General features: G+C 50.0%; 2 protein-coding genes across 6 annotated transcripts; one reads left to right on the forward strand and one right to left on the reverse strand.

Moving 5' to 3' along the window:
• Window positions 1-1,328: 1,328 nt before the first annotated feature.
• On the forward strand, window positions 1,329-10,702 carry ALKAL2 (ALK and LTK ligand 2). Of its 3 annotated transcripts, XM_047845118.1 has the most exons (6): window positions 1,329-1,501; window positions 2,434-2,699; window positions 4,038-4,091; window positions 4,173-4,253; window positions 6,997-7,062; window positions 10,079-10,702. In XM_047845118.1, the coding sequence occupies exons 2-5, from the start codon at window positions 2,468-2,470 to the stop codon at window positions 7,059-7,061; spliced, it is 432 nt and encodes a 143-aa protein (XP_047701074.1). In that variant the 5' UTR covers window positions 1,329-1,501; window positions 2,434-2,467; the 3' UTR covers window position 7,062; window positions 10,079-10,702. The 3 variants fall into 3 exon arrangements, with proteins under 3 accessions (XP_047701074.1, XP_047701072.1, XP_047701073.1); XM_047845116.1 differs by having other exon boundaries at window positions 1,329-2,699; XM_047845117.1 differs by lacking the exon at window positions 4,173-4,253 and having other exon boundaries at window positions 1,329-2,699.
• Window positions 10,703-12,033: 1,331 nt separating this feature from the next.
• On the reverse strand, window positions 12,034-26,041 carry ACP1 (acid phosphatase 1). 3 transcript variants are annotated; one of them, XM_047845119.1, is made up of 6 exons: window positions 25,854-26,010; window positions 21,638-21,711; window positions 21,276-21,389; window positions 15,290-15,351; window positions 13,157-13,262; window positions 12,034-12,971 (listed from the first exon to the last, which is right to left on the reverse strand). In XM_047845119.1, the coding sequence occupies exons 1-6, from the start codon at window positions 25,894-25,896 to the stop codon at window positions 12,894-12,896; spliced, it is 477 nt and encodes a 158-aa protein (XP_047701075.1). In that variant the 5' UTR covers window positions 25,897-26,010; the 3' UTR covers window positions 12,034-12,893. The 3 variants fall into 3 exon arrangements, 2 of the variants coding, with proteins under 2 accessions (XP_047701075.1, XP_047701076.1); XM_047845120.1 differs by lacking the exon at window positions 21,276-21,389 and adding an exon at window positions 21,437-21,550; XR_007149308.1 differs by lacking the exon at window positions 12,034-12,971 and having other exon boundaries at window positions 13,186-13,262; window positions 21,276-21,550; window positions 25,854-26,041.
• Window positions 26,042-26,156: the final 115 nt, after the last annotated feature.

A 26,156-nucleotide genomic window follows, 5' to 3' on the forward strand; every position in this document is an offset into this window, starting at 1 on the left:
GGGGTTTAGATGATCACATTTTAGTATCTTCTGCGTCTATTCTATTTACCCGGGGCTCACTTGTGTTCCGGAGGAAACAGAACTAGTGAAGGGAGACAGAGACAGAGACAGACGGAGAGATAGAGACAGAGACACACGGAGACAGAGACAGGGAGATAGTGACACAGAGAGACAGAGACAGACAGAGAGCCAGAGAGAGCAGAGACACAGAGAGACATGGACACAGAGAGACAGAGAGACGTGCCCGGAGACCCGGACGCAGGCAGAGTTCTGGGGGGCCCGCCCCCGCGACCCCCCAGGCCGGCCAGGAGTCTGCCCCCGGTGCCCCTCCGCCCCCCCCCCCGCCTCATCCCCCCCCCCCCCCCCCCCCCCGCGCGGCATCTGTGCGCAGCGTCCCAGGGCGCGGCCCCGCGGGTGGTGGGGGCCCTTAATCCCTGCGCTCCCTGCCTTCGGGTTCGTGCAGAGAACACCTTCCCGGTCGCATCGCCGACTTGGAGGGCGTCCAGCTCTTGCCCAGAAAGCGCCAATAAAATGGGAAAGCGCGCAATTGATTGATAATACATTTTACAAGAAAAATATTACATTGTTGAAGCCTCCCCAAAGCGCCTGCCTGTCCCCAAAGAACCCGAACTTTCGGAACGACCTGGCCTGGGGGGGGGGGGGGGGGGGGCGGTGCCCCGGGGGCTCCTGCGGGCGTGCGCGAGGGAGGGGGCGCGCGGCGCGGTCCCCCGAGGGAGGGTCCGGGCAGGTGCGAGGCGGGGAGGGGGCCCCGCGCGTCCCGCCAGGTGCACCCCGAGGTTCCTTGCCCCCGGGGCTGCCCCGCCTGGGACGGCGCAGGCCTGCGGGGTCCCGAGAGTGGAGCCCCCATAGAGGGCAGACGCTAATCGACTTATTAAATGTGAAGCGATCAGGCAGCTCGTGTTTTAAGCCCAAGATCCACATTTAGACAAAAACAGAGCCGAGTTCCTGGTAAAGGCGTTTCTTCTCATCCTGTGACAAGTGACAGGAACGGAGGGGAACAGACTGGGGAGGGAGGGGGGCCGAGGGGCGGGGGAGGGGCTAGGGAGGGGCGGGGGAGAGGGGAGAGGCGGGGAGGGAGTGCAGGGTGGAGGGAGAGGGGAGGAGAGGGGCCTGGGGAGGGGGGGGGCCCGGACGGCGGGGGGAGACAGGAGGGGGCGGCAGGGAGGAGGGGGGGGCGGGAGGGAGGGGGGTATCTGACGAAGATCCGCACGGGGGTTCGAACACTCGAGCGGCTTCTAATTAAAGACCCGCGCGGAGCCCTCGGGGACCCGCCTGACGTCGGCGCGGGGATAAGAGGCGGCGGGTCCAGCGCCCGGGGCGGCCGAGCCACCGCGTCTGCGCCCCGCGCGTCTGTGCGCTCCGCCCGCCAGGTCTGCGCGGGGCATGGAGTAGCGGGGCGCGGGGACACACGCGGGGACAGACGCGGGGACAGGCGCGGGGACAGACGCCGGGACAGTCGCGGGGACAGACGCGGGGACAGGTAATCCGGCCGTGCTCCGACGCGCAGGTGGACTCCCGGGCGGCGCCGGCAGGTGTGGGCCGGGGTTTCCCGAACCCGACCCTGCGGGCGGCTGGAGCGGGGGTCCCTGTCGGGGACTCCTCGTCGGGGTTCGGGGACGTCCGGCCGGGAGGAGGGGGCGACGCCACACAAAGGCGCCGCTGGGAACTCGGGCGCGGCCCCCACTCGCCGGAGGGCGCGGCGCTGCCCCGGCGGGAGGACCCCAGTCCACGGGCCGAGTCCTCCCAGGATCACCCCTCACTCCCCGCGGGCCGGGGTCCTCCCGGGGTCCTACCGTCTCCCGTGGGCCGGGCCCTCCCGGGGACCCCTCGCTCCCCGCGGGCCGGGCCTTCCCGGGGTACCGCCGTCTCCCGTGGGCCGAACCCTCCCGGGGTCCCCCTCGATCCCCTCGGGCCAGGCCCTCCTGGGGTCCCCCCGTCTCCCGTAGGCCGAACCCTCCCGAGGTCCCCCTCGCTCCCCGCGGGCCGGGCCTTCCCGGGGTCCCTTCGTCTCCTCGTGGGCCGAGCCCTCCCGGGGTCCCCCTCGCTCCCTGCGGGCCGAGCCCTCCGGGGTCTCCCCCCCCCCCCCGGTCTCCCCACGGTCTCAGAGGTTAAGAAAGTTGCGCCGATGTCTCCCGCAGCCAAGTGCAAGCGGAGGTGCCATTTCTCCCGAAAGTTGGGAGGGCGGGGGCAGGACCCGGGGCGGGGGGCGGGGGCGGCGCCCCGAGTCTCAGCTCCCAGCATCTCCGCACCGGGGCCTCCGCGGGTCCCGGGGACACCGCGTCCCAGCCGCCGCCGCGGGCTCCCATCCGCTCGGGGTCCCAGGGGTCCGCGGCCTCGGGCTCTGCCTGCCCCCCCCCCAAGCCCCCGCCGACTTTCTTTCCCGCCCCCGCCCCCCACGCCCTGCCCCTGCAGCGCGCGGATCTCCCTGCGGCCGAGCGAGCGCACGATGCGCGGGCCGGGACGCCCCCTGCTCCTGGGGCTGCTGCTGGTGCTGGGGGCGGCGGGGCCCGGGGTCGCTGCGCCCCGGGAGGCGGCCGACGGACAGACCCTGCTGCGGCTCATCGCGGAGATCCTGCAGGAGCTCCGGAAGGGCCAGGCGGGCGAGGCCAAGAGGCTGCAGCTCGCGGGCCGCAGGGAGGCCTCGGACTCCGCGCTGGACCCCGAGGAGCAGCGAGTGGGTGAGTGCGCTCCCGGGGTGTGCGCGGGGCCCGGAGGGCCCGGGGGTCCGGGGCGGGGCCCGGGGGGATCCGGGGCGGGGTCTGGGGGGGGGGGTCCCGGGAGCCCCGGGTGGGGGTGGGGACCTTCCGCACGTGTGCGGGTCCGCCGCGTCTCCGGAGACACTGAGTCGTGTTTGCTGGGAAATACGGTCCTGGAGAAAACGTGTATTTTAACAGGATAAACCCATTTCTGTTGTTTGGGGGAAACAACTAGACAATGTGTTTTCATAAAGAGAAGCAAACGGGACTTGGGTGACCGACAGCCCTGCTCCGCTCCGCTCCAGGCGCGGGACCTGTTGCCCAGGTCGGAGCTTGGCACAGAACTGTCATGTGTCACTTCGGAAATGGAAATACTTTCAGCAGAGCGCTTTCAACTGAGGCAGAAGTGCTGCAGAGCGGCCCCCCCGCACCCCCGCCAGAGGCACAGCCTTCCCAGAGTGCCTGCCCCGTGGGAAATTTCCAAAGAAAGCTTGCGAGCTTTTAATGCTTTCATGACACAATTAGGTCAAGTGTGATAAGGTCAGTTTGATAGAGGCTGACGTTCAGACCAAGTGGGCAGGGTCCGCAGGGAACGTCCCCCCCGACCAGGAGTGTCTGTGAGAAGACAAAGTGCAACCGCACGCCCTCCTAGCAAAAGTTACCACCCAGAGCGGACGAGTGAAAAAGCAGAAACCAAGCCTGGAGTCAGAAAGAGTGTCAATGGGGCACTGCCTGTTCCCCCAGTGAAAACTGACAGCTGTCTTTCCCCCGGAACTTTACCTTTTATCTTATAAACGAGTAAATGGCTATTTCCATGCATGTACATCAGCCTTGGCAACAGGTGGTTTTGAAAGCGTTTAGTCCTTTTCCTAAATACATACCTAGAAAAAGAGAAGTTTCATGACATTGTTTTTGGTTGCTGTTTGAGGGACTGGGTTTTCATTTTAGAACTTTGAGAGCTCGTGGGATTTGATTCCCAAGCTCTCCCAAATGAGAATGTCTAAAGCGATTTGCTGCGGGAAACTAACCGCCACCCACACACATTTCTTCACCCTGTAACTTTGCCGTCACTGTCTTTTCCATCAGGGCAGAGACCAGACAAATAATATTGAAGCTTTGTGAACAGTTAATAGTTTATCTGGAGAAAAACATGTCCCTGATTACAAGGCTTCACACAGCCATCAAGGGGGCTCCGATCGGCTTTATCTAGTGCAGGGTAACCTGCACTTTCCAGCAACTTTCCTCAACTTTCGCTTAGATCACGTGACAAAAATGCTTCTCTCAAGCGATGCAATAATTACCTCCTTTCCCTTCAAACAGAAATCGTCCCTCGAGATCTGAGAATGAAGGACAAGTTCCTAAAACATCTCACAGGTAAGTGTCCTCACCTCTCCCCTGCGCCCCATCCCTGGCGCCCTGCGAGCCTCATGACATGCTTCTCCTTCCATGTTCCAGGTCCTCTTTATTTCAGTCCAAAGTGCAGCAAACACTTTCACAGACTGTACCACAACACCAGAGACTGCACCGTCCCTGCATGTAAGTGACAGCATCCGGACGGCTTTGGGAAAACAGCACATGTAGATACGATTCTCATGTCCTTCTGTGCATACAGTCCCCTCCTTCTAAATCTCCTGTGTGCGAAGATATTTCCCCCTATTAACTGTGGAGTTAGGGCGAGCAGACCATAGAAGAAGGTAACTGCGTTCTGTAGCAGCTAGTGCCAAATGGAAAATTATTTACATTCGCTGGAATTAATCACCTCTTGGAACCGGCTGAGCTCTTCCATTCACATTCTTGTTTTGTATATGAATTCTGGCATGATGTCTGTGTTTGTGTCCACTCAGTATGACAAACGAGCGCTAAGAACGAGTTGCTCAGATGACTAGGCTGTAGTTCTGTGCCCTGGGGCATAAAGAATGTGTGTGGGGCCCCCTACCCTGACCAGAGACTTCCTTGTTTCCGTTAGGGATTATAACCTCATTATCTAAGGAAGGACTTCATCGCTGTTTCAAACTTCTGCTCTTCTGGCTGGCCTGTCGCTAACCCACAAATGCAGAGTTCACGCCTCAATCTAGTGCTCAGCCACAGCTCTCTGATCATTCGTCTGTAACAAAATGTATTCTATTTCTCCCAAAGTGGCTGCTAGTGCTCCTCACAAAACATAGAGTGATGACAAGTGACTTAGGAGCTAGTGACGTCTTCGTTTGCAGGGACTGCACCTTGATTTCATGTAAGGCTCTCGGGAGGGAAGTGTGCAGACACCAGGTGTCTTACTGGCTGCTTTCAGAGACTGTCCGACCAGACTTTCCCACCCTGCCTTCAAAAGACAAAATGTAAACACATAAGCCACTTTACAGGCAGTGGAAGTTTTTTTCTGCTTAGGCAGCAAAGTTTGCCCCAACAACAGAGCTGCCAGCATGGAGGTCCCCGTCTAGGCACGCGTGACGCGGCCAGTAAGACCAGGAGCATCACCTGATGCGGGAGGCTCCCTGTTGAGGCGGCGGGTGGCGCCCGGGGCCTCACGGGCTCAGCCGAGGCAAGCAGCACGTGGGCACGCAGCTCTGACTTACTTTCCAGCTCTGTCTCAGCCCACCCATCGTCCAGGCCATTTGCAGCTGGCACGCGTTCTTTTCCCAGTTCCTTCCTCTGAAACGGCATCACCTTCCGTTTGAGAGTAGTTAAGTATTCCAGGGACCAGAAAACCTTCTCGTTTTTATTGTTTAAATGTGTGTATATTTTTATATTAAATCCCATCTTAAAATCACAGGGTCACAGGTTCTAAATTTGCAGATGGCCTCTGGGGCGGTCACTCCTGATCTTTCTTTCATTTATGGACGCACAAGCAGATGACCTGCTTCAGTTGCTTGCGCCCTGACACAGAGACGCCACCGCTTGACCTGAGGACACAGTGTGTGTCCACACCCACTGCCTCCTTCGGCTCAGAGCAACTCACCCGTTCTGCGAGGTGGCCGTCAGGGTTCATCACAGCTCCTCTGGGAGGCGGGGGCGGGAGGCGCGAAGCCCACAGACGCGTGCACTGGGCGAGCAGCTGCTTGTGCCGATGTGGCTTGCACCTCTCTCTGCCCACACAGAGCTGGAGAAACGAATCCTGGGAGGTCAGGACTGAAAGGAACCAGAGCCTTCTTACTCAAAGTGTGGTCCCAAGGGGGCGGGGGCTCTTTGGAAGAGCAGAACATGAAGTTTCTCCAGACTGCACCCTCATAGGACCCCCAGATTATTTTAGGGTTGGAGAACATGTGGGTGGGTGGGAGGCGGGGGTGGTGGTCCACCTCATGGCCTCTAGATGTGCTGCAAACGGGAGCCCTTACCTTGAGCGCACACAACACTGCGTGCACGTGTGCTGTATTTGGGAATACTGCACCGGAGATGACTTGGTGTGCGAGGGAAGAGGAAAAGAATGCCGGGAACCCAGATGCCCCAGCCTCCAGCTGTTAGACCTTTCTTTTTTCCCCCCCCTTTGAGCACAAACTATCATGTCCTCTAAATATTTAAGAGCGTATTTTTAGGGGTAGGTTAACCGCTTGTCCAACACGTTGTGTAAATTCATTGTTGTCAATTCACTTGTTTATCAGAATTTCAGTTAAGAGTATGAATTCCTCCATTTCTAAGTAGGATTTTGAGACTCTTGAGAAGTAATTTATAAACTGCTGTAGCTTTTCCACAGAACTTCAAGCTGAGGAAAGCCCTTTACGGCCATGGCCACTAAACCTCACTTGGTCCTTCTGAGGTAGCACCTATGGAATAATTTAATAGGAAATTAAGTGAGATATTACGGAAAATCAGCCTGTACTCAGAAATTAGCTCACTGCTTCCTTCTGTTATCCAGCCCAGGTCTTTCTGCTCTGTTACTTGAGTTTTGACCCACTGTCTTTAAGTAAGAGGGTTTTGTGTATGATGAACCCAGGTGGGGACCCAGCCTGCACATGCCCTGGAAGGAAGCTGCACAAAACCAAAGCCATTTTGAGGAGCTTAGGAGCCACCGCGGGAAGAAAATGGGCAGAAGACTCTGCATCTGGCCTCCCACACGGCTTCCCGTTCCATTGATCTCCTGCCCTGTGATGCTAAAGCCCCTGAAATACCATAAAAGATGAAATCAATGACTTAGAGCCCATGATTTCACATGACAGTCTCCGTATCACTTCCAGGGAATTCAAAATATTTAAAGAAATGGCTTTAGCAGCTGATATTCTTGTTAAAAAAAATGCTGTAAGGGTTGTTGACGTAACTGACAAGGGTCTGTGATTTATTTTCACTACAGACTATAAAAGATGTGCCAGGCTTCTTACCCGGCTGGCTGTCAGTCCTATGTGCTTGGAGGGATAAGGTAAGCCGACCACAGTCACTGGCACACACACCAAGGACCAGAGTCCGGTTTGCGATGTGAGAAATTCATGGGTGTTTAGAAACACCCCCCCACCCCTTTGGCCTAAGTAGCCTTACTTTGAGTCCAGTGACACTCAGAATATCTCCAAATAACAGCCATCAGTGTAAGGTACCCGGCCACCTGCACACAGTACCCCAGGCAGCTGTTGTGAATTTTTCCCGTGAGGGCTCCGTTGGCAGAGTGCTAACTGGAAACAAAACCCATTAGTGGACTAGTTTCAGCACGTTAGTGCATAAAACAGGAGGCATGTCTAAAATCACGCCTGTTCACTTTTCGGCTTTCACTCATTCACTTACACTCATAAATGAGTGTATGACTAACCATATCCGTGCAACTTTTATAGACATTATCTGGCAAATGTTTGAGTTGGAGTCTACCATCATGCCAGTTAGCTTATAAGGAATAGCCAAGAATAACTATTCTCTTCATATGTTTCTTTCATAGGCTCCAACGGTAAAAATATAAATGCACATCAAGAGCTTATGAACTAAATTTTTTACCTTGGCCTCTTGAGGGCTGATGTGCGACCTGTAACACCAGCGGTCAGCCACACAGATGGCTGAAAGGGCTTATTTTCCTGATGCAAATACTGTGGGTTTCAGTCGCAGAATCTTACATTCACCGTGTGTCTTGTGGGTGCTGGGCATTTCTGAAGCCAAGTCTACCCGCACCAGACATGCTTCTGGTCCTCACATGGCTGTTCCCAGACAATTTATCTGCTGTCCAGAAGCATTAATAAAAAGGGGGTAGGATGCTGTGTTTGTCCAGGGTTACCCTCATTTGTCTCGTGTGAGGGGAGAGAAGTCCTGACGCTCGCTGTGGAAAAGCCGGTGGTGATAAGTTAACGTCCAGACAGTGGAGTGGCTGAGCCAAACCTGGGAGCCGGGACTGGCCAGGCAGGCACAGTCAGCCCCGTCCCCAGCACCACGTTGTCCCCACCAAACGCCCACGGTAATCAGAGGAGCAACATGGGGGTCGGGTGGAGCATGGGGTTGAGCGGGGGATTACGAGGCCACGTTTTGTGCCGGTTCACTGACACTTGTGTGGCATTCTGCACTTGGGGAGAAGGAAAAGCATGGTTTTGAATGCCAGAGCTGAGAAATGTCGTGCCCTAACTTGACCTCACCTTCACTTCCATCTGAGTCCTATCTGGTTTCTTCCGCTGCCCACAAGGCACACAGAAAAGGCTTCTTTTTTAAAGCAGTGGATGCACTCTCCTGTCTCTGCAGGCGATATGCTCGGGAAGAGGATGTTGTTGTTCGTATTAGGCCTTGCTTCATAGTGAGACCACCAGTGTTTGCAGAGATGAGCCAGGCACGTCCTTGGAAAACAACTTCCATTCACTTAGGGGCAGGGAGACCAAATGCCCTGTGGCCATCTAATCAGGAACATGCTCCCGGTCTCTACACCCATTAACTGTGCCCCCCCACAGTTGGTTGCTCCTAGAGGGGCAGCAGGGTGTCCTTACTAGAGCAAGAATGACTGTCGCGACCTAAGGAATGACGTGGGTGTGGAACTAGAACCGAGCGTGGTTCGACCCCTGCATCAGTCTCGGGATGGGCACGTCAGGGTTTGGATACTCATGCCAACACCGAAGAGGGAGGGAGTCCTGGCGGGAGGAGATGTGGTCTCGGGAAAGGTGCCGATAGTTGGTGCACTTCCCCACCCTGACCCACCGAGTCAGGGTCCGGCTGGATGGTGGGACAAGGGAGACGAGGATGGTGTGTGCCCACAGGTGTGATGCCCAAAGGCCACTGCGCCCACTGTCACACTTGTCACGGCTGTAACTGTGTTCATTTTGGTCAAGAAATGGGTAAAGCTGGAAAAACACAGACATTTCTGCTAACTATAATAATTTCCTAATACTTTTTAAAGATTAATTTCTGCTAATTCCAGAAGTTTTAAACTGCAAGAACAACGTTGGTCACAACAACGTAGACAGGCAGGGCCCTGCGGGTTGGGTGAGGACATCAGTGAGACACAGGAGGGCACTCGCAGGACACACACTCCTGGTCAACACAGCTGCTCTGGCGTGGAGGAAGCGGGGCTCAAACACCTGTCTTCTGCTGCCCTGGCAGCTGCATGGGACGGACACGGCTGCAAAACAGGGTTCCTCGTCCGGCTCCAGACCAAAGCCTCGTCTTCTCTGAGGCTGAGCCTGGGAGCAGCCAGTGTGTACGGGGTCCGAGCACAGGGACTCTTCACGTTTGTGAGCTGAGCACAAACCCCCTTGCCTCTTTCTTTCTGAAGCTCATTAACTAACTGATCCCCTCCAGCCAAAGGGAAACCACAGGCTCCCAGCCACTCTCCCTCATAGAGACCCACTCGAGACCCTCCCACACACACTTCATCACCTGGTGCTGCAGCTCAGGGAAGCTAGAACCCTGAGCTCTGGAGTGTTTCCAAAGAAATGTAGTTCTGAGCAACAAGGACCTAGTTCAGTCTACAAAATGCAGCCTACTTTCAGTAACCCTGAAGCTTACCATTATTTTTTAAATTAACGAATGATACACCAGTGGTTCGGGTACACTGCATGGAGTGCTAGAATAAAGAGTTTATTCTTGGTTATCGGTTTTGCAAATGCTCATGAAGATGGAAGTGTGAAGGCCAATCGACCGTGTCTCAGGACTGCCACCAACTGTCAATCGGTGTGGTGGCCCCAGTTACCGAGGACTTGACAACACACACATCAGGAGTAAGGACTGTCTTCAGACTTTAACAAGCGTTTGGTCGTATTTAGGGAGGTTTTCACCCCTTAGCACAGTGAGCCTGTAACAACTGTAGGACCCGGTTATTTTCCACAATAAATGGACTATGCTTTTTGGAACAGCGAAATATACATACATGCAGCCCTTGATCCTTTGTGTTTATAAACACATTATGTTACATAATTCAACATCTAGGTCTTCTAGAAGCGCTAAATGTGGATGGTTATATCTGAAACTATGTTTTTCAGCCGTGAGCATAGGACAGAGGGACGGCAGCCCGTGAACCATGAGAAGTGCCTTGGGAACCAACAGGGGACAGAACCTACTACCTTCACGAACACATCCCCTTGTGAACAAGAGATTTATTTTTGCAGACAGACTCTTCCATAATTCCTTTAACTTGAGTTGTGTATGTCGACACTGTTGGCGGATATGTATTCAGCAAATCAGCGTACCTGACGTTAATACTGGCCACTTGTGATTTTGGAGAAAAAGAAGGAAGGATCCACGTTTGATGAGCAGGGCTACAAAGTGACAGAGAAAGCGATTTCCTTTTCCTAATTAGGTGAAATCTCAAAGAATATTTCTTTAGAAACATAAACAGAATCCGAAACTATATTTTCATACAGCATATGGTATGATTTAATATTTTTATTACTTTTACAATTAAATTCCCAGAGTATTATTTGGAATTGCATGAACACCCACAAAAAAATGTGCCACGTTTTGGAGACAGTGGAGTGTAAATCTGTGAACATACCCAGGCTCATTTCATTTGTCCTTTGTACAATAAATGTAAGATAGTATCAGATATTGTGCAATATGTAAATACTGTAAAGGCTGAAACAAGTAATAAACAGTGTTTATTATAATGAAGTCTTAAAAGTGACTCTTTACCTCTGATGAGTTCACTGGTGAGAATTCATGATTTACAGACCTATGAAGAGATTGCAACACTGGCAAGAATGTCATGGAATACAAAAGCCATGAATACATGAAGTGGGAAGGCTATGGATTCTTGGAAGGGACAATTAAATTGACTCTTTTTTTAAGGAGATGCTACTATGGAACCGTGGCACGTCTTAAGATAGAGCCTGATATGGTGATGAGTATTTAATAAATATTTAAGTAAGAATGCATTTCCCGCGTGACATGGTAATCATGAAAACACTAAGAAGTAAGACTTCCAAGTGGCTCTAGATTTTACAGGTGATCTATTTTGAACAAATGGTCGCATCCAATTTAACACAACTGAAATCAGCAGGAGTTTCTCTGTTCACATGACTTCTCGCCTGGATACAGCTGTAAGGACAAAGTAGACCTGAGTTGTGGGATGTGTCTGAGGTTCATATTTAAGATACGTATTCAAACGGTAAAGAAACAAACTTGTAGGGATTCATTCATGATCACGAAGGCACAGAGTGACATTACTTTGAGATTATTCAGCAACTACTGACTGATGAGGGCAGAGTGTAACTCTGAAGTGCTCTTTCTTATTCCTATTTTCTAATGGTGGTGAATTACCTGATCTTTCCATCTCAATTCTTTACTTTTTAGGGTATCATCACCAATTTCTCAATACATTTAACCTTGAGAGGTTCCTACTTGTCTGAGGAAAAGTTTTCAGGCAGGACTCTCTTTGGGTGACTCCACAGGGAGGCGGACACACGTCCTGCCAGGGTGGTGGGAGAGGCGGCCTGCACATCCTCCAGGTGGGAGGAGACTCCAGAACTAAATGCCCCCCGCTCTGCCCCCAACCCTCAGGGCACCCTGATGGGGCAGCTGTTCCTCTACACTTGTTCTACTGCTGAGCAGTGATCCACTCAGACTCTGGGTGAAGACCGATCGGTGAGTGGTGTTTCTCCCAGGACTCCGGACCACCAGCTACGAATCAGGGTAGAGGCCGGCTGTAGAGCAAGCTGTCACCCATCTAGCCATGCCACCCAGGAGGGCTCCAAGGAGCAGACGGTCTCACTCCACAGGTGGTGGGGTCAGGCAAGGACATTTATGGCTGCAGGGGCCTCCTATTTCTTTCACAAACACTTTATCATAAGTGGAAGCAATACACTTATTTTTGTCATTTTACTTCCTAACACTGAAGATAAACATGCATAGATAGCATCACAGACCATCTGAAAGGGACAATAAAAGCACTGTTTTCTAATTCTTCACTTATCAATAAAAAAGCAGGCAGACTTCTATCTTAGTTGTATTTTTATAATCTCCCCAGTTTATTTTGAAAACAATCTTTTCTGCCACAAATCCATATGAATTTTAGATTAGTTACCTCAAAGTGCCCAGAAGTTACCTGTATTTGTCTATAAATCAAACAACAAAAAAAGAATACTTGACGTATCAATATTTAAGCATTCCAACATAAAAGAACTTTTCCCAACTTTTTAATAATTTTTTCCCCACCTGAGCTCATCTACATTTGACATTTGGGTCACATAGCATTTAAAAGGAAAACCAGCATACAGTGACTTTCCTTCTGGATGGAATTAAATTTCCAGAGGCAAAATGGTTCAAATGGAAAGCAGCTGACTTCCCTGTGAAATAAACCGGACAGACAGACAGACAAAAACTAGCAAGCATTAAATATTCTAAAGATGGACACCTAACTCTCTTTCCCACTTTCTACGTCAACGGTGTGCACTGTGAGCTGGGGTGAGCTCCCACGGATGGCCCGCTGGGCTGGATGGGGGCCCTGGCGAGAAGGGGTCATGAGACAGCGGAGGGCATCGTCCCCGTCGGTGGTCCGCAAACTCAGGGAGGAAGAGGCGGAGCTCGTGTGCCCACACGGCCTGAAGGGGATGCTGGAGGTCTCTGTGCTCTGGGGGTCGTGTCCCACGATTTTTGTAACCGGGGCAAAGTGGGAGTTCAACTCGTCAGGAACGCTTTGTGTACCCCACAAACTGGATGAAACATTTCTATTTATTTGCCAAATACAGTAACTGATTTCCATCTACAAGCATTTAAGAAACAGGGTCAACCGAAGAAGCAGCTGCGGCCTCACTGTGGCTCCTGTGGGGCTCGCCGGGGGCCGGGGGCACGGGTGCGACATCAGCAGGCCTTCTCCAGGAAAGCTCTGCAGCACCTCACACACTGCTGGTAGACGGTCTCAAAGTCGGACTCGTTCCCCTGGAAGCACAGGGGGAAGAACAAGTGAAAGCCGCATGACAAAACGCCCTCAGGAGAGCCTCATCTGGTGCGGCACAGGGCAGGGCAGGGCACGGCAGGGCAGGGCAGGGCAGGGCGTGCACAGGGGCTCATCTCTGTGCCACCGCCACACAGCAGCGTCACAACGGAAGGAGAGGTGTACTTACATAATAGGGGTCTTCAATAATAAGCTGTTTCTGTGGATCATAGCTCCCGAGGAGTTCAATTTTAGCTTTGCAGTTTTTAATTTGATTACTCTTTCTATTCAAGTCTCTGTAAAATTGAAACATGAACTTAGTTTTCTGATCTATGGTTTCAAGTTAAACAGGGACATCTGCTAGGGTTTTATGAAACATCCGTATCAAACCCCAGCAAGAGTGACCTGATTTAGAAAGGAAACCAAACCCTCGGTCGACCCGAGTGACCCTCCATACGCCAGGGTTTCTGACTCAGGCCAGAGGGTTTGCAACAGCAGCACATTCTCACGAACACTCTGACGCACGACATGCGCTGCGAGCCGGGCAACAACTACAGATGCCCTGTGAAACACATGTTGCAACGATTGAATCAAAAAGCTCCTACTTGAGAGACTAAACAAGGGTGGCAGAACGGACCTCAAAGAGCCACGTGAACCAAGTGCCCAAGGGCCGCAGATCCCACCTCAGGTGTCCCGACACATGCACCGGGTCTCCCTGTCTAGCCCCTGCTCCTGCGTTTGCCCCTCCAGCCTCTGCCCAAGCTGCAGACACAGCTCTCCTGCCACCGCCTCCTCCGCTCCCACCGCGGCAAGAACAGCGGCGACTTTCCAGGCTGCATCTTGATCGTTCCTCCGTTTAGTTAGCAACCCCCACTGAGCACCTAGGATGAGTCAGACCCCGTGCTAGCGAGGGGGAGGCAGACCCCTCCAGCAAGCGAGCGAGCTGGCCTGAAGCGTGGGCTCCGCCAGCTCCGCCCCTGCGCTGGGTGCCCACCGACCCCCGGGACTGTGCCAGGAGACAGACCGCAGGAAGTTTCGGCCGGACACCGCTGATACGGTCAGTACTGTGTCAAGTGAGAAAAATGAGAACAAATCGCCGAAAAACAAAAATAGAAACCATGTATCTCAGTGATGTTCCTGATTCACGGAGACAACAGTAAGGCTGTGAATCCTATCTGTCCGCCACATGTGGAATACCTGTGAATTCGCAGGGACTTAAGGCAGTAGGTCCCCGAGGCCACACTGAGGCCACGTCCCAGCCCTTCCGTGTGCTGGTGAGTGCTGACGGCAGCAGGCGGCTGCGGTCTTGGTTCTCAGCGTATTAACACGAAGTCAGTAAAGCTGGCTGTGTGACGAGGGTCGCAGTGCCCTGGGCTTACAACTGGGAGTTCTTCATACTCTCTTGGCTCATCTAACCTGCAGTGGCTTCAAATTTCTAATGTGCATTGTATTCACTTATTTTGGGCATGACCACATTGTATCATGTTGTTTGTTAGGTGTAATTCTGTGTTAGCACACGCAGCCCACACTAGACCCTGCGGCCCCGGGGGCAGGCGGCATGAATGTTTTCTCCTCAGCGTTCCCCAGCACCTGGCACTGTGCCAGGCGCACACATCTCAAGAAACACCGAATTCCTTGCTGCCCAAATGCATGCATGTCCCCTGGGGTTCAACAGACATGTAAGGAGATGGGGCACCGTGGGGACTGCGGCTCACGTGAGACCCACAACAGGCTCTGCTGAGGGAAGCTGAGCTCAAACCCCCCCAGTTCGGCCTGCGCCAGCTGTGAACCCGGGAGCCACCCTCTCGGTGCCTCTCCGATTCGACGCGGAACGACGATGTGCAGGGCCCACAACGCACCACATCAGTTGGCCACTGTTACCTAATACCCCAGCCTGTCTGCTTCTGCTTTTCAATCAGTTAAGGCAATCAACAATTTAAACAGAGTGAAAAGTTTCCTTGTTGCTGAGTTTCCTCAGTCTTCCTTGCTGCAGGATGGGGGACAGCAGGTATGGGGAGGTTAAGAGGAGAAACACAGTGAAACACCCGTGACCCAGGAATCACTACAGAGGTGACAGCTTTACCCCAACCTCTGGCAAAACCAGCAATGCCTGACGCGATTCTGAGGGCGTGTCTCTTGGTAAACACTCCGGGGAGACAATTCTCAGTTACCTTCTGGTCTCTTACTATTGTAAACAGGTAATTGTATATATTGTGACCATCATTTCTATGAAAACTTTACTAAAAAAGTCACTTTAGACAAATTATCTGACCTATTATTAAATCGACAGTTGACTAAAAATACCCTTAAAACATGAGATTACCTTAGATTGCTTTCATCCATACAAAGTATATAATCAAACGTGGCAAAGTCTTCCTTGGTAACCTAAAATTAAATAAGAAGTCAAAAAACAGTGTTTATAACAATCAAGTCTAGAGGACCCAAAGCAGTACAAAAAAATTTTGCTGTGTTTGAATTTGGTACCCAATTAAGTTAAATAATTTAGGGTACTTTAAAGTTAGAGTTAATACTATTAAGTTCCTTGGAATAATAGTAACATAGTATAATATGTAAACAAAGTTTATACTTCATCTGCGATTTCTTAGTGACAAAGTATAATTCACTTCACATATTAAAATGTCCTACGTCCAACCCCCACTCAGTGTTTTACTCTATTTTTCCTTGTGTAGGAACACAATATCCTAGGCCGCAGTGACAAACACCAAACTATAGAGATGGATGGCTGTCCCTGTGGGGCCCTGTGCAGGGCAGGTAACACGCCAGAGGAGATATAAACCAGGCCAGGCCAGGCCAGGCAGAGAGTTCTGGGGGAGGGAGGAAGATATACGTTAAGTAACGTGTTCAGAGAAGAGTCCCTAAGAAGGAAATCTGTGAGTAACTGTATGTAGGACTCGGCTCTCCCGTGAGAACCCATGATCTGAGCAAGACACAAGAAAGGATGCCACTCGGTACTTTTACTGATTCTAACCTGAAAACTTACAAGTTTTCCAACATCACACTCTATCAACGGAAGCCCACTACGATGTAAATGGGAAAATTATTTTAAGATTTTTAACTATTATAAATAATGATGCAATAAGAAAGAAAGGAACATAAACAGGTCACAAAATGAAGGTGAAAATAATTTCTAAGAATGCAATTTCTCAATAATAATCTTCCTCTCTAAAAAAATCCTCTAAAATACAGGAGTACCAGGAAACTCAAAAATAAGATATCAAAACCCTGGTTAAACAGAGCAATGATGCTATTTAACAGCCAGTGTAGTGAACGAATAATAAATATGCTCCTTATTCTGTTAAAAATGTAAGTTTTGGCTGTTAGTATGCACTTGATTAGTTTCTGATACAGTGCGTTACTCAAGTGCTGAGGACTACAAGTTGTTAACATTCCCAAGGTACTATGTTATTTCAAGTTCTATTAGAACAAATACTACACGCTATTTTCACAAAACGGTTTTATGAGAAATTTAATTTAGGATCAAATATTAACATTACTTTTAATTTTAGAATTATTGCAAGTGTAGATAAGACAGTCTTAGAACTGACATCTACCTATAAAATGCATACATGTTTAGATATTAAAATACTTGAGAAAGAATAAGAATACCTATAATTAATATCTTATAGAAAGCCATTTGGGGGTGCCTCGGTGGCTTGATCAGTTAAGCGTCCGACTTCGGCTCAGGTCATGATCTCATGGTCTGTGAGTTCGAGCCCCATGTCGGGCTTTGTGCTGACAGCTCAGAGCCTGGAGCCTGTTTTAGATTCTCTGTCTCCCTCTCTCTCTGCCCTCCCCTGTTCATGCTCTGTCTCTCTCTGTCTCAAAAATAAATAAACGTTAAAAAAAAAAAAAGCCATTTGTGTGCTCCTGTGACGAGGTTTTGAGAGGCCAGAACCCCAAAAGGAATCCCTGCCATGGGTTATGCGTGGCAATATTTACCACTGAATATTAAATATTTAATACCACTATTAAAAAATGAAAATGGTGAAGAGTGGCCTATTCTGTATTTCTGCAAATCTCTGTAATGTCTGCTTCCTGGAGGACAGACAGGTTCTCCTCTGCGCGTCTGTTACCTGATGTGCAACGTGCTGAGTGCGAGTGCACAGTGAACCCAGCCTCACACAACATAAAGGGAGTATTTTCACGGCCACTATAGATAACTGTGGATGCTCTGTGATACTAAAACTCAGTAGTGGTAGTTTCTTAAAGGTTACTTGCAATATAGAACATGGAAACATATCAGTAAATTTTTATTACTTTGTTCAAGTCTACTGGTCTACTGGTCCTTGAACGGACTCCTTAGCATGTCCATTTTTTTTTAAGTTTACTTATTTATTTTGAGAGAGACAGAGACAGCACGAGTAGGGGAGGGGGAGAGAGAGGGGGACAGAGAATCTGAAGCAGGCTCCGCACTGTCAATGTGGAGCCCGATATGGGGCTCGAACTCACAAACCGTGAGATGGTGACCGGAACAGAATTGAGAGACAGACACTTAAGCGCCTGAGCCACCCAGGCGCCCCTACGCATGTACCATTTTGACCTCATGGACACTTTGAGAATTTGAGGGCAGGGATTCTCAAAGAGGGGGGCAGATGGCAATGTCTGTGGACATCCTGATTGTTATGATGGAGAGGAAAGGGGTGCTCCAGTATCTAGTGGGCAGAGACCAAGGACGCTGCTGAACATCCCAGACCACAGCTGTCAGTACCGCCAAGGTGGAGAGCATACTCTAGATGCGGAGAAGCCTGGGCAATGGGCCACTGCTGGAAAAGAGAAGCTCCAAGGACCAGGGAGCAGAGAAAAACTGGACAGAAGGGCTGACGAGACAAAGACCCCAGAGAGCAGCGAACCTGACGCTCAGAAGCTTTCTTCTCAAACCATTTGCCACATTCTTAAACGACTCACGGCAAAAAGCTAAGAAGCCCCAGGGGGAGGCTGCAGCTTCTCAGGGAGGTGGCAGCTGTCAAAGAGGGGCCCTCGGTAGACTCCTGGAAGGTTCCCCAGAGGAGGGACCAGTCCCTCAAAGCCCAGCCTCCCAGGGGGACCGACAGTCCATCACAGCCCAGGCCTCACAGGGGGGGCCAGTCTACCACAGTCCAGGCCTCACAGTCCAGGCCTCACAGTCCAGGCCTCACAGGGGGACTGGTCCATCACAGCACAAACCTCACAGAGCCACGACCAGCCTGTGAGAAGGGTAGAAAACGGAGAAGATGACGTAAGAAACTTATGTTCAAAATACACGTAAGCTGAGTCTCTGAAGAGAAAGCCAAGAAGAAAATGTAAAAAGAAAGTAACGAGAATTTTCCAAAACTAACAGAAACCACCACGAGGCAAATTCAGGAAGCATACTTTGGCTTACCATAGTAAAAGTGCTGGAAACAAAGAATCCATAAGGAAAAACCTAAAGACAGCAGAGGAAAATAGAGCAATTTCAAAAAACAGAGACAACTGATTCGATGAATCCAGCCAAACCATTAAAGCAGAAATACTATCAATATTTGACCAACTCAGGAGAGCAGAGAAGGAAGGAACATCGCCCGGCCCGTCTCAGGAGGCTACACAACCGGGCCGTGTGTGCTGCTGGGTGTGCCCCCCACCCAGGCCTTCCCCAGCAGAACCCCGTGGGTGCTCACCGTGGCATCGCCGACCTAGAAACGCCGCGAGTGCCCATCCGTGGTGGGACGGACACGACTGCGGCGCGACTGTGAACGGCCCCGAAGCGAGAGCAGGGGACGACCGGAGAACCTCCCAGAGAGGAAGGCCCACAGAAAGAGCACACGCTACAGGTCCCACGGCCACAGACATAAAAGGTGGCAAGAATCTGAGCGGTGACCTCTGCAGTGGGGGGAGCGGCCCAGGCCCCGAGGACCACGGACGGCCACGCACGGTCAGGGCTCTGCTGAGAAAAATGTCTAACAAACCAAACGTCCCCACAGACTAACCAGATGTGCGTTCACACACTCAAAAACAAACGAAGCACCCTAAATACATTTATTAAACCCAGGTGGAAAATATTGGGAAAACTAAAATTTTAAGCAATATGACAGAATAGTTCTCACACAGATAGTGACAACCGCTAAAAGAAAGCCTGTAAACAATCACAAGATGCTAAAAGGTAACAAAGACCTGAGGGGATGCTAATTTGCAAAGCAAATCTCACCGGTGTTACCAACCAGACAAAAAAAAAAAACCACCCTTGAGAAAATTTTCTTAAAAGCACCAGGGAAAAATAAAAAAGCAAAACAAACAAACAAACAACAGATGATGTGTGAATATTATTCCTAAAACCAGCAATTACAATTCTCCTTTCAAAATTTAAAGTTTCTAGCTTTGTTTTTTAAGACGTGTATTTAAATTCTTCATTTGTACCCCAAATTATATACTCGTATACAAAAAATAATCCAGTCTTAAAAACAGAAAACATGAAAAGTGTGACGGCCCATAATTATGAAGGACTTCGAAATCAGCAGGTTCTGTCAACCCTGGAGATTAGAAGGACATGTGATACAAAAAATGTTTTCCTGGGGCGCCTGGGTGGTTCAGTCGGTTGAGCATCCGACTTCGGCTCAGGTCACGATCTCGCAGTTGATGAGTTCGAGCCCCAGGTAGGGCTCTGTGCTGATGGCTGGGAGCCTGCTTCAGATTCTGTGTCTCCCTCTCTCTCTCTGCCCCTCCCCTGCTCATGCTTTCTCTCTGTCTCAAAAATAAATGAAAAACATTAAAAAAAATGTTTCCTGTCCAATGAAAATTCCATTTAAGAAAACGTCAGGCCCTTAAGGAAGTTAATAACTTAAATAGTAAACTGTTAAAAACACAATCAGCTAAAAGCCAGAAATGAGCAGTTCACAGATTCCAGAGTAAACTTATCTAAGCCAATATAACGTGCACACCCCTGGCTTCTGAGACATCACTAATGCACCAGAAGTGTTTCTACGGCACTTTTGCGAACTTTCTGGCTCACACCTCTGCATGTTTTTATTAAAACAAACAAATAAGCCAATGATCAAATTCCTGTTCTACCACTTTGAAGCTGGGTGACCTTTGATAAGTATTTTCTCTCCAGAACTCAGTTTCTTTATCTGCAAAATGGGTTTACCAAAGACTCCCTTCCCTAACAAGGTAATGGAGAGGACAAAAATTGAGATGATCAAAATTAAAAATACAACGCTGTATGGCAAAGCAATTTGAAAAGCTTTAAGTAAAGACATGACTTACTATAACAATGATTAAAGAGTCTTTGTCCTGTCTTATACAAGGTTCTCCTCCAAACGCGAAGACTAAATTATGGCTCTCACACTGCCAGCCATACTTCTAAATACGTATGTTTGACAAGTGATTTTCAAAACATTCAGTGGCTTCTCATTTTAAAGGCTGTGTACACAGCCTGTACATTTTGTTAGGTTGGATACAAAAAGAAGTTAGAAGATTGAGCCAGATGTTTTAAAAATCCAATGAATTCTCCATAAAATAATCACAGTGATAAAGTAGCTTCTCCACGTAACAATGTATGAAGCATTTTGTACCAGAAATGAAGCAGATCTCTTTAGCAACTAGTCCTTGTGGTTGTGGAAGGTTCTAGAGCACACACCTGCAGCAGCCTGCTAGCGAGGGAGCACCACGAGCCTGCCCTGACGGCTCACTGATGCTGTGGCATGGAACCCTCACAGTCTCCCCTGTGGTTATGCAAGAGTCCAGAACTGTGCAGCTCAGCTAGCCGCTTACCAGTTCCAGGGGGCTACTCAAATAAGTTAACACGTAAACTCCACTTCCTCTGTCACACTGGCCGTATTTCAAATGTACCACAGCCTTTACTGGCTTCCACACCGTCTGAGCGGACACAGGAGGGTTTACTGCCCAGCACTCCAGACTCTGAACCCAGGAGTCCAACCGCTGGGATCAGTAACACCCCACATTTCTAAGACACTTCACAGTAGAAAATACATTGCTGTATATGTTCTAGTACTTTATTCTAGCAACAAACTTGGAATGTAACCAGACTAGTCACCAGGAAGATCTCAGAAAATAAAAAGGAGATTCTAACTCCAGCCCTTAGGGAGGGCTCTCTCCAGTATCAATTGCGTGATGATACATGTATTTCACTACGTAAATTCCAAGATCACGCACATCTTTCAGAACGGTGGAGTCAGCAGCGAAACAAGAAGGACACACTGTGGCTACTTAAACGGGCCTCAAATAACTGCTCATGCACACGCCAGTGTGGTTAAGCCGCTCACAACTTCACAAGTCACGGGACACCAATAATAGAAATTAAATGAGAGCTCTGCTACCTGTCGTGCTTTATGGGCTGTGCTAATGGCATGATTTCTGAGGCAGCTCACAGCTCTTGGATCTGGTGACCGGCCCACGTTCCAGTCAGAAACAGCGCCGCTGTCAATGACCCACTGCAACACAGAACACACATGTGCACTTTCAAGTTCCGATACGGTACCTGCCGGGCAACGTGAGTCATGGGAATACCATGCTTCCTCATGCAGTTCTGCCCTCGATAGTCAGGAGGGTTCCCTATTTCATATGTGGATGTCGCTGCACTGTCTATCCTCCACTGCAGGAGAAAAAAAGAATTTTTTTCACAATTTTCTGCCCCAAAGGCATTCGGGTTGGCCTCTTTAAGACAGAGAATGGTACTTACGTTATCTGAAAGATTTTGCTCAGTTACAAGCTTTCTGAAAACTGCTTCTGCGATGGGTGACCGGCAGATGTTACCTTGAAAAGAGGGAGCGCAGAAAGTGGGCATCAGGTCTGATGCAAGGGCAGATGCTGGATCCCCGCAAGCACTTCACCCCGACACCCAGCAACGGCACCTCCCCCAGGAGAGACCGCTGAGTGGCAGGACCTCTGGGGAACAGCCGGTCACTCTCCATCTGTCCAGGTGCTCAAAGTACCAAGAGCCAAGATGTCAGAAAAACAATTACCGCCCAAATCATCGTTTTCCAGGTTGCTATCAGTAGCCCAGAAGTGAGTCGTGAAACCAATGAAGTGGGTTGCAAGGAGCCTACTTTAAAATGAAATACAGTAGCATTAAAGATACGGATATCCAAGTATATCGCACATAAGGAGGGATCCTGTTTCATAAGATACACAAACAAATGGATTCAGCCATAACGGTAGTTCAGCACAAGATTTCACTGCGCGGTCTGTTGCAGGGCCTGCCCCAGTGCCACGGAGCCGGCCGGCTGAAGCAAGGCCGCTGCCCTCCGGGCCAGCAAGTCTGCTCGGAACTTCCGACATCGGCTGCAAGCTCAGGGACCCCCAGGGCCACCCTCGCTTCAGAGCAGCCAGCTACAGACTCAGGGTCCCCACAAGTGCAATAATTCTCTAGAAGAACACGAAAAACTCAGGAAAATGCTAGACTTGGGATTATAGGTTTATAACAAAAAGATTCAAGGCAGAACCAGCCAGAGTTAGAAAGCAGAGGGCAGATTCTGGAGGAGTTTCACACGTGAAGCTTTCTGGTCCTCGGGCACGTGTCACTTTCTCGTCATCCGTGTGGGACAATACCCAGGGCACTGGGGCTTAGCTCACCAGAGCTCCAGTGCCAAGGGCTCACTGAGTGTCATTAAGTAGTCGTGACTGATGAAACTATGGGCCTGAAGCTGAACTCATTCTCTGGCCGCCCCCCACAAGTGCTCACACCCCCAACCAGACTCCCCCTCTCAGTATAAACTGCACAGGGACCTCCTGGAGTAACAAAACACTATTACCGTAGGGAATTCCAAGAGGTTGTACGTTACCACCCAGGACCCGGGACAAAGGCCAGGGAGGGCCTAATTCCTTACTACACTGGGGGAAAAGATAAAAGACATAAAATCTACTCTCAAAATACTTCTACATGTGCCAAGCAATGTGTTACAGAAAACTCAGAGTTAGCTATAGCAAAACAAGAAAACAAATGTGGACAGACAAGCAGTATACCACAGAAGCACAGGAAATTAAAGATTCTAAAAGCATAAACAAGATAGTAAGAAATTTCTTACCAGGAAAAAAAAAAAAGGAAGATTGGAAGGGAGGAGAAGGACCTTTCTGGGCATTTAAGTTAAGGGTTGTATGAATAAGAGAGCAGTGAATGTGTGCCGGAAGGCCTGGTTACAAGGACCTTAACTGTGCCCGGGAGGTGGGCCCAGCAGGTCCAGTGGGAAGGAATGCCCAACAAACATACTCTGCATGTGTCCCACACAGGAGCCCAGCGCTGTGCAGGGCCTGAGGACAAAGGCTCTTCTCACAGTCAGGCAGACAACTGCAAGACACTCAGCCCACAGAGGCCAGCACGAAAACACTAGGACTAGACAGGAACTGAGTTAACAAAACACACACCACTTGACGCATATTAGAATCTTGGGGTTTGTGTTAAGCATGTAGAATTGGATCTTGTAGAGTGTTGTGAAGCACAACTAATTCCCCATTACACGACACCGACACTGACTTTACTACAATCTTCTTCAGTTTCCACATTAGTCTTCAATCTAATAACGTACTTCTAATATTTTTCCCCATAAAGATTGTGGTTTCCACAGCAGTGAAAAAAATCTGTCAGCCACTCAACCATGAAGGGGAAGAGAGGAATTGATCCCCAATGTCCTCTGTAAGCTAGTTTGTACTGTGAAGTTTTTCCTTCACACACTCTGAATTTTGTAGAGTTTTTAAAACAAGTATCATCCCCACTATGTTAATTATTGTGAGGCTCTGATAGATGTGTAATTGTTTTACTTGTCCCCGTGTACCCTGGGAATACTTCTAAAGAGCAACCACTCGACTCAATTTAAGACAACCCTTGTTATTTTGAAACTCTAGAATAGATGCTCACAATCTCACATCTAAAGACATAATTAGGACCAGTCTCACCCCTTTACAAATAATTATTAAACAGCTTAGTTTCCCCACAAGACAAAACCTAGGATTATTTGCTGCCTTAAAGTTAAGGCATATTCACCCAAAATTACTCTTTTTCCCCAGAGAGTTCTATTTACAGCAAGGTATGAATAAGTATAGATGGGAAAAAATTACTACTACAAAAATTGGAAGTCATACTGCTTATGAAATCAGCAGAATCCTGCTTCCTTGTAACTTGCTCTACTTCAAAAGTTGATATCACCAATTATTTAAAAACAGAGCTCATGAGTAAAACACAGTAATGCAGGTTTCATCTATGGAAAAGTTCTAAAAACTTAAAATGTCATCTTCAGATTTCTTTGGAAAAAAGATCTGTGAAGTCTCAAGTCTTGTTGGTTTTTTGTTTTTTTCCCCAAATTAGGCAGATAATTCATACTCGTACTGCACACCTTTATTTCAAGGACTGAGACTCACAAAAGAAAAAAATGAAATTCTCCAAGGGTAGGGGCTGTGTCTCTTACCTTGAGCCACACCCCCCCCCCCCCACGGTGTACAGCACAAATGAAGTATCAATAAATGTCAATTAATTGTTTGAAAGAGGTAATCTGGCACCACTAACGTTATCACTTCCAACCACACTGGCGGTGGCACAAACACCAGTGCCTTCGACAGTAAGGCACCATCTCTACCGCACAAAACACGGAACGTTCAATCATCTTTCCAAACTAAGCACTGCAGTTCTTTCTTGCCATTAGCCTTACCCATGAAAACATCTGACAGTTCTCTCTACACTTCAGTGTGAAAAGAGCCTTACAATTAAATGCTTTGAAGGAATACATTTTTTACATTTCAAAAACATGCCATTCTTATTGCTCTAAGTACAGGCCATCATGGGAAAAGGCCTTCATCAGGCCCTCAAGTCTGCCCAGAACTTGACCCCTCCCCCGCCCCCACCAGTGAGGCCCTCTCTGGTCCAGCACATGCCCCTCTGCACCCCTGGTCTCACCCCTCTCCAGTGTAATCTCAACACAGCAGCTGAGCACTTCTTTCTAAGTGTCCCTCTGCTCAATGGCTTAATCCTCCAGTGGCCTGTGTCCTTCAGAGTAAGCCCACGTCCTCACAGGCCTCACCAGATCTGTCCTGTGTAGGCCCTAAAACAGCATCTAAACACTAGGATTCATTGCTCATCACCTTTATTATGTATGGCTCCCGGAGCCAAGAATAATTTTTACCTTTTTAAACAGTTAAAAAAACCCAAAAGTAGAATAATACCTTGTGACACGAGAAAATTACATGGAATTCAAATTGCAGTGTCCATAAAGTTATACTGGAACACAGCCAAATGTTATTGCTTATGTATTGTCTACGTCTGCTTGTGAAAAGTACCAAATATTTACTTTCTGGCTCTTCACATAAGGGGTTCACAGACTCCTGCCCCCGAGCACTCATTTTATGTAAGGAATTCGCTTTCCTATGCATCCAGAATGGTTCTAGTTATGTATTCATGGTGGCATTCAAATTACCTTCAAGAGCCTTCAGGTACAGAGGAAGGTCTGGCTGAAAAGCCTCCTGGGTCTCCAGGCCAGTGTTTCCCTGCCAATATGAACGGGACCAGCACTCTCACCGCAAAACTGCCCACCCACTTTCTCCTGGGCCCAGGACACTTTTCCAAAGATCCAAGGCTTGTGTTCTCACCTCTTCCAAGTCTTTGCCCAAATGTCACCTTATAGATGAGGCCAACCCTGACCTAGGCTTGCAGAGTGGGCCGGGCAGGTGAGAGGGATCATGGCAGAGAAAGGACCTCGCTTGGAGAGTGGGCTGGGCACGGGAGGGGACCCGGCTAGGAGAGCGGGCCCAGCAGGTGCGCGGCGCGGAGAAACAGCCCCGGGGCGCTCCATCCCACCCTCCCCGCCCTCCTCCCGATCGCCGTCCCTGGCCCAGCGACGAACCCCAAACGGCACGAGACCCACCCCGACCCTTCGGGAAAGCCAGAATGGGGCTAGATCACGTCGGCTCACCCAGACACACGAACAGCACAGACTTGGACACCGGCTCGGCCATCTTCCCGCGCTCACACCCAGGCGCCCACTGAGCGCGTAGGGACTCCTCCCGCGCAACGCAGGCGCACCTCGAGCGTCCCGCCCTCCGCACCTGCGCAGTCCTGCCTCCCTGGGCCAGGGTCCGAGCCGTGCGCCTGCGCAGTACGGAGGCGGAGGGCGGAGCGTCACTGGAGGACGGAAGAGGTTCCGCGGTGAGGGGGCGGTGTGGGGGCGGGGCCCGGGGGGGAGGTCAGGAGGCGGAGGAGGGACCTCAGGGAGGAG

Source organism: Prionailurus viverrinus, unplaced genomic scaffold, assembly GCF_022837055.1.
Source record: "Prionailurus viverrinus isolate Anna unplaced genomic scaffold, UM_Priviv_1.0 scaffold_33, whole genome shotgun sequence".
NCBI classification, from domain to species: domain Eukaryota; kingdom Metazoa; phylum Chordata; class Mammalia; order Carnivora; family Felidae; genus Prionailurus; species Prionailurus viverrinus.